Below are 9,977 nucleotides of genomic sequence, written 5' to 3'. Positions count from 1 at the left end.
CTCGGACACATCCAGGGATGGGGCATCCACAGCTTCTCTGGGCAACCTGTCCCAGTGCCTCCCCACCCTCTGCGGGAAGAATTCCTTCCTGCTGTCCCATCCCGATCTCCCTCTTCCCATTCAAACCCGTTACCCCTTGTCCTGTCACTCCCTGCCCTTGGGAAAAGTCGCCTCCAGCTTTCTTGTAGCCTCCCCCAGGCACTGGAAGGCTGCAATAAGGTCTCCCCAGCTTTCCTTCTGCTCAGGCCCCTTATTCCTAAGTTAGCACGGATCCTGGGGGAGTTTGGTCAGTGGGGTGGTTGCGCTCTGGTGAAGAATGTTTCTGTACTTGCTGCCTTTTTCTAACAGGCTCACTCTGCTTTTTGCAGGCTGGTTTGGGCATTTCTAAAAACTACCCTCTGGCTCCTCTCAGCCGGGACGTGCTTGTGCGTCCTATTGCTGCAGTCGAGAGGCTCCGTGATAACACGAGCTTTGGTTTTACCCTGGGCTAAAGGGCGGGCTCTCTCCTGCGGTTAAGTGTTGCAGGTGTTGAGTGGTGGGCAGGGCGTGTGTCCTTCGGGAGAACTGCGGGATTAGACTTGCTGTGAAAATCAGTGTGTGAATCGTTCTCCTACGTTAGCAAGAGCTTTGGAGTATGGCCAAGCTGTGTGTTTCCCAGACCCTGCCACGGTGTGGTACGTGCTACAGCAGAGTAGCTCAGCTAAAAATCTTACTGGGAAGATCCTATCCCAGTACAAAAAAGACAAGACCGCTCTTGGGCTTGCGTTCTGGTGGCATCTTCCCGTGACGCCTCCATCTGTGGTGGGCAGGGACGTTCCTGAGCTGGGGAGCAGCGTGATGTATTCCTTCTAACAGAAACGCTCTGGGCTCGGGTCTTCCTGCTTACCTGTTCAGTGATTGCGTGGTGTGCTCTGTTGTAGGGAGGGGGCCTGAAGGCAGCTAAACCACCTAAAGGGAAAAAGAAGAAAGAAAGTCTGGAGGGAAAGGATGGCCGGAGGAGGAAAAGCGCGTCAGATTCCGGATGTGATCCTGCAACAAAGAAGCTAAAGGAGAGGGGTGAGGTGGATAGCAATGGTAGCGATGGAGGTGAGGCAAGCAGAGGTCCTTGGAAAGGAGGCTCCAGTAGCGAAACAGGACTGGATCCAAGGGCCAAACAGTTGCCTTCGTTCATTCCTCAGATTAATCGCAATATTCGCTTTGCCACTTACACCAAAGAGAATGGCCGAACACTGGTAGTCCAGGACGAGCCAGTTGGTGGTGACACACCATTGCCCTTCACTCAGTTTTCCTCTGCGGCTGGACCGGCGTTACTAGCTGGCTCTGGATGTAAAGAGGCAGGAAAATCACTGGAACAGGCTGGCCAAGGCACGGTGACGTCTGCAGCTGCTGTTACTACGACTGCTTTGACGCCGACAACTGTGAGAATCTCTGATACCAGTTTGCCAGCTGGCCCTGGGCAGGAGAAGCTGAAAACAAGCCGGCCACAAGCGCAGGGAGAGGTGAGTAGCTCGTGATCCCGCACGTTCAAGACGTACCCAGGTGTTCGGAGCAGGCCTTCTGCGGCGTGCCCCTGTTACAGGGTGTGTCTGTGAACCGAGCAGCCTGCTCCTTCTCTGATGAATCCCTCCCCTCCCAACGGAAACCTGTTGCCTGATCTAAGAACCAGATCAGAGGAAAACGAACGTACTTGGTGGAGGAGTTGTAAGAGACAACTTTTTAGCGCACCTTTAGTTGGCCTTACCCTGAGAAATGCAGCCCTAAAGGCACTGTCAGCACTGAATTTAGCAGAATTAATTTTGTTGTGTCTTATGTAGGGTAACCTGCTCAATACTCTTGCCTTTTCACATCTTGTGAACAGATGTGAGTGAGAGTGTGCGCTGAGTTCAATATTTAGGTTGCTGACAAACCCCCTCAGCACTGTTAGAAAAAAGCTGAGGCTTCATTTAGAGATGCCTTTGAGAGATCCCCAACTTGTCTGCTAGGGCCATGGTATCTCTGCGTAGAAGAATGAGCCAGTGACATCGAGTACTGCCTGGGGCTGGCAGCAGAAACAGGTGGGTTGGCCCCCTTAGGTAAGTCTTGTGAGGAGTTCAGTCTGGGAGCAGCTCAAAGACCTCCAGTTGTCTGTTTTCCAGGGGAGAAGTAGAAGGGAAACCTCGTTAACAACAAAATAGAAGGTTTTTTAAGTAATCAAATGAAGGCCTGTGAGAACAAAGCAGAAGCTCGTCTTGGCAAGTACAGCGGAAAATTAGGAAACTCTAGTCTGTTGGCTGAAGAAAACGGAAGGTTCCTGGAGTCCAGGGGGGCTGCCAGGAGGTTAAACAGGGTGCTTACACCCCTGACTTTGGTATTAGCTAACGGAGCGGGGGAGAAGGCGAGATGTTTAACTTGGGATGAAGATTCCTATATGCAAGGTGTGAAGGAGAAGTAGAATTGTGGAAGGCAGGAGTGTTGGTAGTTGTAGTTTGCCAATGTAACCTGCTCTCTCCTCCAGCCCTGCTAAAACACCAAGTGGTTCAGAGCTGGGAGCAAGTACAGGTCGTGAGGGTGAACAGTCCATCCTCAGCAGTACTGAGGAGGAACCTCAGTTGTACTGAGAATTTCTGTTGCAACCTCTCCTGCCCCCTCCCTCCCCCCCAGTCACTTGGTTTAAGTCCCTGTTGGTGCTCTGGCTGCAGAGCCTGCAGGTGGGCCACCGGTCCTCTTCAAACGGGGTTTTTCTGGAAGGAGGGAGCCCGACACAAATCAGTGGGGCTGCAGACAGGTCACGTGTTACCGCTTCCAACTCTCCACTTCATCACAGTGTGATCTGGCCCTTGAGGTTACTTGGCAAGCCTGGTTTGTGTTCCTGTTCCTGGGCTGTTTAAAGCTGTTAGAACTCAGTGTGTGACAGTTACTTTGGCTCTAAAAAGAAGTACCTGAACTGGTAGTATTTGAAGAGCTGTCGGGGGGAGGTGAGGTCAGGTTAGTGCAGCTGGGGGCTGGCCACACGCTGGGCTGGGGGGCAGTCGGTGTGCAGTGACACCAAGTGCTCGCTGTGTCCACGTGTGTTCAGTGTGTAACGCACGCTGTTCGCTCAGCAGCTTGTGGGTAGGTGTGAGGCCTCGACTGATGTCCAGAGCCCAGACTGATGTCAAGACAAGCCCCCTGAGAAAGGGGAAGCAAATTAACCACAAGAGAGAAGCAGGGCTGGGCGCAGGCTGGGCCCTGTCTTCGTCCTTGAGGCTGTACGCCCTTGCTGTGCAGCGTGTGAGATCTCGCTCGCTCACACCCTCCGCCCGTGGGCCCACTGGGGATGGTCACCTGAGACAGGTTGGTTACGTGGCACTGGGGAGCACCATCCCACCTTGTCTCTACGCACCGCTCCAGGCCGACCTGACTAGAATGGCGCAGGCTGGCACCTCCCACTGTATCCCCGTGGGCCCTTTTGGGTGCCTGTGTGCCCAGGGCTATCAAACGCTGCTGGGAAGGAACTGTCAGCTGGACTGAGGTCCCTGCCACACTGTACCTCGGCTGATCGGGTCCTGTGAGCTCTCTCCCCTCGTCGCTATACCCGTTTGCAGTGTGTTGGAGTTACGCTGCTATGTTTTATATCTGTCTCCTGCTATTGATTTCACTCAGCAGTGTTGTTATTGCGGAGGGTGTTTGCTCAGAAGCGTTGGCTCTGACAATTAAACTCTCTTCCCCTAACGAACCGTGACTAATCCTTCACGTAAACCGCCTGGCAGTAAGTCGGTGGAGCGGGATTGTCCTTCCTGGCACTGCTCCATGAAGCCAGCCTTAGGCCTGGGCTAGGTGGGTGGTGATAGGCGAAGTCAGTCTAGCGGAGTCCTTACCCAAGTTTCTGCCGTGTAAGCCACGGCGCTGGAGGTTTGGTACAGGGGGGTAAGCAGGATGCTCGCTGTGCGATAAGGTGAGCCGAACAATCCTTTCACAGGCTGATGCTTTTCAATTTTGTTTCAGAATTCCCGAAGTTCACTTTTGGCTGCTTCTGGATTTGGAGTCTCGCTCCCAAGTGCTTCCCAGTCCTTGGCATTTGGGGGTGGAAGGAGCCAGTCAAATGGAGTGGTGTCTTCGGAAAGCAAGCCTTCCGGATTTCCTTTTGGCTGCAGTACTGGACAAGAGGCTCAGAAAGATCCTGATCTGTCCAAGAACTTGTTTTTTCAATGCATGTCCCAGAATCTCCCTTCCAGTAACTACTTCACGGTCATTTCGGAGAGCTTGACGGAAGATCCCTCTGGCCGGGACTCGCTCAAGCAGTGTACAGAGAGTGTGGGTGCTGGGAGCTGTAAAGGTAAAGCTCTCCCAGCAGACACTAAAGCAGGAGCCCAGCCTGGCAGTTCTGCGGAGCGGAAGCTGCCTGTGGAATCCATGCCTACCCTTACTCCAGCCTTTTCACGAAGCCTGTTGAATACCCGCCCCTCCGATAGTCATGAAAACCTGTTTTTACAGCCCCCAAAACTGTCAAGAGAGGAGCCCTCCAACCCCTTCCTGGCTTTTGCCGAGAAAGCAGAACGGAGCCCTTTCAGTGGCTTTGCATCTTCATCTCAGACGGGGGCTTCTGCTCCCTCCACTCCTGCGGGTCCGAAGGGCGCTTCCGGCTGGCCAGACTCGCTCACCTCCACAGACTCTTCTCTAGTCAAGAAGAAAACCTTGTTTATAACAACCGACTCCTCCAAGATGATCTCCAGTGCTCCTGGTTTTTTTTTCCGGTGTTCAGAGCCCTCCCACCGTCGGGAACGGCCGCTCCAGCTCACCGACCAGCAACCTGACGCAGCCCATTGAGATGCCCACGCTCTCCTCCAGCCCGACGGAAGAAAAGCCAGCTGTTGGGCCTGGGCAGCAGGACAATCCTCTTCTGAAAACTTTCTCCAGCGTGTTTGGCAGACATCCTCCCGGCTTCTTCTCTTCCCAGGCAGAGTTTTCGCAGGAGAACAAAGCCCCTTTTGAAGCTGTGAAAAGGTTCTCTCTCGACGAGCGGAGCTTGACGTCCAAGCAGGACTCGGACTCCAGTACCAATAGTGATCTGTCAGACCTGAGTGACTCGGAAGACCAGTTGCAGGCCAAGGCTTGTATGAAGGGAATCCCGGACCACCTGATGGCGAAGCTGGGCCCCAATGCAGAGCGCAACGCGGAGCTGCTGCTGGGGAAAGGAAAAGGGAAGCAGGCCCCGAAGGGCCGGCCTCGCACAGCTCCCTTAAAAGGTGATGACTTGAATGTAGGGTTTCTTGGAAACACAAGGAGGTGGGATACTGGGTATCTCCTGTGATGAGCCCCATGAACTAACCTGAAGTGCAAACCCCACTGATGCTCAGTAGGCAGCACACACGGCGTTTACAGAGCTAAAGCTTAATGCTGCTTGGGTGTGAATTCACGCGGTCCCTTGGCGAGATGCTTGAGCATGAGTTTGTCAGGACAGGTGTGGTGTGCTGCAGGCTTCAGTGGTCTTCCTGGTTTTGCCTGGCTATGAACATATGGATCTCTGAAACTCTGTGTCGGGGCCAGTGTCCTTTTGCTGTTAACTGACGGATTTTTCCTTTACTTTGCACCCCCCAGTTGGCCAGTCTGTGCTGAAGGATATGAGCAAGGTGAGGAAGCTGAAGCAGTCAGGTGAGCCTTTTCTCCAGGACGGCTCTTGCATCAACGTAGCTCCACATCTGCACAAGTGCCGGGAGTGCCGTCTGGAGCGGTACCGCAAGTTTAAGGAGCAAGAGCAGGATGACTCAACTGTGGCGTGTCGCTTCTTCCATTTCCGGAGGTGCTCAAATCCTTCCTTACTTCGTGTGTAGTCTGTGGGCAGAGCTGAGACCTTGTCCGAGCACAGAGTAGCTATGTTTTGTGCTGGGGTGCAGTAACAAAGGTTTTGAGCGTGTTGCATTTCCCTGCATCTCCTGACTGGAATTCCCTCGCTGGGGCGGGAGGAGCTGCCGTGGGGCTCACGTAGCGCAAGCCTCCGCGTCCCGCCTCGGGAGACTGAATTGGCTTAGTAGGGTAGAATGTGACGGCGGGGCTGCAGTGGGTGTGCCGCCCATCCGGTAGGGATTATAGCTGCTGCGCTTCTGGGCCCGTTAAAAATGCATCTCGTGTTGGGTTAAAGACACGATTGGTCTTGCTTGGAAATGAAGTTACCCCTGGTGCTGGCAGATGTTCAGGGTTCTGTGGCTCTTACCACACAGAGCCCAGGAGCATCAGCGCCTCTCCTGAAGCCGGTGTGAGTCGTCTCTGTGGGGAGGGGGCAAGAGCAGTAGGTATGGTCAGGGTTTTGAATGCCTACAACAGCTGCCATGTGCTGGTGGCCCTAGCCAGGGCTGGAATACTGGCTTCCCACAAGTTGGGAAATGACGTTCTCCTCAGTTAAAACAGAATGAGAGGCAGGGGGAGTTCCACAAGCAGCAGCATGCAGCAGCCCACAGACACTGAGTTTTGTCATCCCTGTCTATTAGTAGTGTAGGAAAACACGACTTACAGGCTGGAGCCATTTCCTGTACATGGAACGTCCCACCAGCGCTTACTGAGAGCTGGAGATTCGTTCTAGTGGGTCTCGTGGCCGTTGCAGACCTTATTCTCTGTGCTTGGATTGCATAATCGTTGTACAGGCTGTAAGGTGTAACGCTCCAGCTCAAGCCTTTTTCCCCCTTTCTGGGATTATGTTCTGACATAGATGGCATTCTGAGGTAATTAAAGGTGGTTGAGCAGCTTCTTAATTACTCCATTCTGTTTTCTGCAGGCTGATATTTACCCGGAAAGGTATTCTACGTGTAGAGGGTTTCTTGAACCCGCAACAGAGTGACCCTGATGCCATGAGCCTCTGGATTCCTTCCACCTCCCCTGCAGAGGGGATCGATCTGGAAACTTCCAAGTATATCCTGGCCAATGTTGGGGACCAGTTCTGCCAGCTTGTTATGTCAGAGAAGGAAGCAATGATGATGGTGGAGCCACATCGTAAGCTGGGCTTTTGCCATGTTGTCTGTCCATCCTCGCTGTGGCGTGTGTACAGGGCCGTGCAGTGGGGCCGACAGTGTGTAATAGCACTGCTCAGGTTTCTCCCGAAGAGAAGGCTGTGCTCGCTGCTTCGAGGGGGTGTACTTGTGGGGCCAGCATTTGGGGTTTTTCTCCTGGGTCAGCGTGACGTTACTGCCGGGGACCTAACAGGAACCTTCCCAGGCGTCACAGAGCTCTTTCTCAGGAACCAAATGCAGGAAGCAGCTGGCCCCTGCTCCCAAGAAAACAGAAGCTGTCCAGCTGTGCTTCCATGGGCAGCTTCCCTCACCTGCTCCTTCCTGTCACGCCCAGGGGCATCACATAAGCTCAGGGTTTGCTGGGGCGGGAGCAGTGCCTCAAGGGCTCAGCCTCCAAGGGCTTGGCCTCTATTGCTGCTGCAAGGGGGGTGGGCTTAGGACAAGTTATCCGAGGGTATCCAGTTCAGCTTGCCACATGGACAACTGCGACTGCCTCAGCTCCCCCTGAGCTTCAGGAGCGTGCAAGGGCGGCTGTTGGGAGAGGACTTGCCCTTCCTCGGCTGCTGTGCTGGCTCAGAATGCAGAGCGTTGTCGGGCAGCTGAGCAGTAAAATTAACCGAGTTCCGGAGGGTTTTACACATCCTGTTAGGTGTGCACGAACGCGCAGCAGCTGGGGGCTCCGTCGGCACTCCTTGGAACACCATTACAGCAGAACGCCGCTCTGTTTCCCTGCAGCGGGAGCATCGGGACGGGACCGTCGCTGGGCATAGAAATGGGGATTTGGGTAGATTGATGAGACCAGCAGCTCAAAAAATGTGTCTCCGGGTGCTTGTCGCTGCGCTCGGCGCTTGAGTCACGTTTCTGTGAGCTGGTTGTGTGTCGGTGTTGCTGTGGCGTTCACAGACGAGGGGAGGAATGCAGAATTTCAAAGCAGTAACCCCGAACGCTCCTTCCTTCTGCAGAGAAAGTGGCGTGGAAGCGAGCGGTGCGTGGCGTGAGGGAAATGTGCGACGTGTGCGAGACGCCGCTCTTCAACATCCACTGGGTCTGTCGCAAGTGTGGTTTCGGGGTCTGCCTGGACTGTTACCGGCTGCGGAAGAATCGCCCCCGTAGCGGTGAGTACGGGATTTTTCCCCACTGGAATCTTTGAACTGACTGGCTTCCAGCTGCCAGGAGGTTGTCGCTGGTTCCGTGGGAGGGTGCGTGACTGTCAGCCTGGGAGGCTGGAGGTTTGGGGTTCAGGCTCTGCTGTCCTGTACGCTGCTGTCCCATTCTGTTTCCTCGGATGTCTGCGTCACACCTAGTTGGTTACAGTTTGCATATTCAGACTGTAGCATCGGCTGGCTGTGGAGGCAGACTGTGTGTACTTCCATCTTTTCCTCGGGGAATGAAGCAACACCTAAACAGGGGGAAGCCGTCAGGCGATGAGCTGGTAGGCCGCTGTTGCGGAGAACCCTGTCTGCAGCGGGGGTTAGACTGGGAACTTTCCTGCGGGTTCCGATTGCGTGATGCACTGGGGCTTGGTGAGTCCCGTTCTGACACAGAGGCACGCTGTTCGCAGCAGGGAGCGCCTGGCTGCCTGTGGGTATTCCCTGCGGCAGCGGCTGTGCTGGCAGCGGGCAGGGCCCAGCGTAAGGCTGGCAGAGCAGGGGTTCGGAACTCGATGTCGGTAAGTGCGAGCGCTGCTGGCCGCTCACGATAACGGTGCCAAAGACACCGAGCAAAGTAGAAAAGCAACAGGTTGTTTAAAATAGGTGAAAAGTCACCTGTGTTTATACCGTTGTTGGGGGTCGCCCCAGGAGGGAGGTGAGCCATGCGCAGCCGCTTGCTCACTCCCCCATGGCACCGGAGTTGGGGAAGAGAAAAGGCAGAGTAAAAGCAAGAGACCTTGTGATTCAGGATAAAAATTGTGCGACAGGTGAAAGAGGAGACCCAGAGAAGGCGAGCGATGCAGAGGCAAGAAATGGCCATCCCACGGGCAGGCTGGCGGGTTCCCAAGCACACAGTATCTGGCCCCTCAGGCTCTCTCTGTGAGGTGTCCATGATTCAGGGGCAGATGTCGCTCGACCCCTTTTCTTCTCACCTCAAGGAGGTAAATAGGATAACCTTGTCCGTGCCAGGCTACGGTGAAGAGATGGCCTGGGCATCTGAGGAGCTCTCGCTGCTGCGCAGAGGAGGGTGGGCACTGGAAACACCGATATCCCACAGTGCCAAGCGATGGGGGGTATTTGTATGACCTGCAGTGGCGAAGCAGGTGCTGTGGATCCTGGTCTGTGTTTATAGTTCATTTCCAAGATCAGCGGGTGGATCTCCTGCACTGTGAAGAACCTGAAGGAGCAGTAGTGATGCGGAAACGTTCTGGGGGAAGTTGTAGTGACTTTTGTCCAAACTTTGCTTTCTTTGTGTCTTTATTCCAGAGTCGGAGGAGATGGGGGATGAGGAGGTCTTCTCCTGGCTGAAGTGTGCAAAGGGTCAGTCTCATGAACCAGAGAATCTGATGCCGACACAGATCATTCCTGGGACAGGTAACGCGTGAAACCCGAACAGAGAAGCTCCAGGGTTTTTTTCTCAGTTGTGAGCAACAAGTGGGAAGAGTGCTCAGGTGGTTGGTGTTGTAGCTGTTACCTTCTCCGACGTGGGTTTAGGGGACACCTGTTATGCGGGAGAGTAACCCAAGTCAGATCTAGGTGAGGGTTTGGGGGGAGCGCCTTCGGCCGGCTGGGACTGCTTGTGCTCAGCTGTTTTCTGTTGTATCAGTGCATGGGGTTAACTTCCGAGAAAGGTGGTGGTCTTTTCTCCAGGGAGGAGGGAGAGGAAGTGGTGAGTGCTGACCATTGACTTGACTGTTTACATAACTGCTCCTAAAAATCATGGAATCCCAGAACAGTTCCCAGGGTCCTCTTTTCTTAACCTTTGCAAAATGGGCTTGATGCTTCTGTTTATCCAGTCACTGGGGACTGCGCCTGACTGCCAGGACTTCTCAAATGTGATGGGGAGTGACTGGCAGCTACATCAGCC

The 9,977-nt window shown here is 54.3% G+C and overlaps 1 protein-coding gene across 1 annotated transcript in view; it reads left to right on the top strand.

The window, feature by feature from the left end:
• The window catches only part of LOC104511849 (lysine-specific demethylase 3B-like), a gene marked incomplete at its 3' end in the record, with an annotated part of 15,127 nt that extends 5,643 nt beyond the window's left edge, over window positions 1-9,484 (top strand). The window contains 7 exon segments of the mRNA XM_010154617.1: window positions 921-1,499; window positions 3,964-4,700; window positions 4,702-5,204; window positions 5,557-5,758; window positions 6,728-6,942; window positions 7,922-8,074; window positions 9,377-9,484. Coding sequence (XP_010152919.1) covers window positions 921-1,499; window positions 3,964-4,700; window positions 4,702-5,204; window positions 5,557-5,758; window positions 6,728-6,942; window positions 7,922-8,074; window positions 9,377-9,484 — 2,497 coding nt within the window.
• Window positions 9,485-9,977: the final 493 nt, after the last annotated feature.

Source organism: Eurypyga helias, unplaced genomic scaffold (genome assembly GCF_000690775.1).
Source record: "Eurypyga helias isolate BGI_N326 unplaced genomic scaffold, ASM69077v1 scaffold37366, whole genome shotgun sequence".
In the NCBI taxonomy this organism is placed as follows: domain Eukaryota; kingdom Metazoa; phylum Chordata; class Aves; order Eurypygiformes; family Eurypygidae; genus Eurypyga; species Eurypyga helias.
Note: the sequence above shows the minus strand (reverse complement) of the source record. Positions and strands in the feature narration are given on the sequence as shown.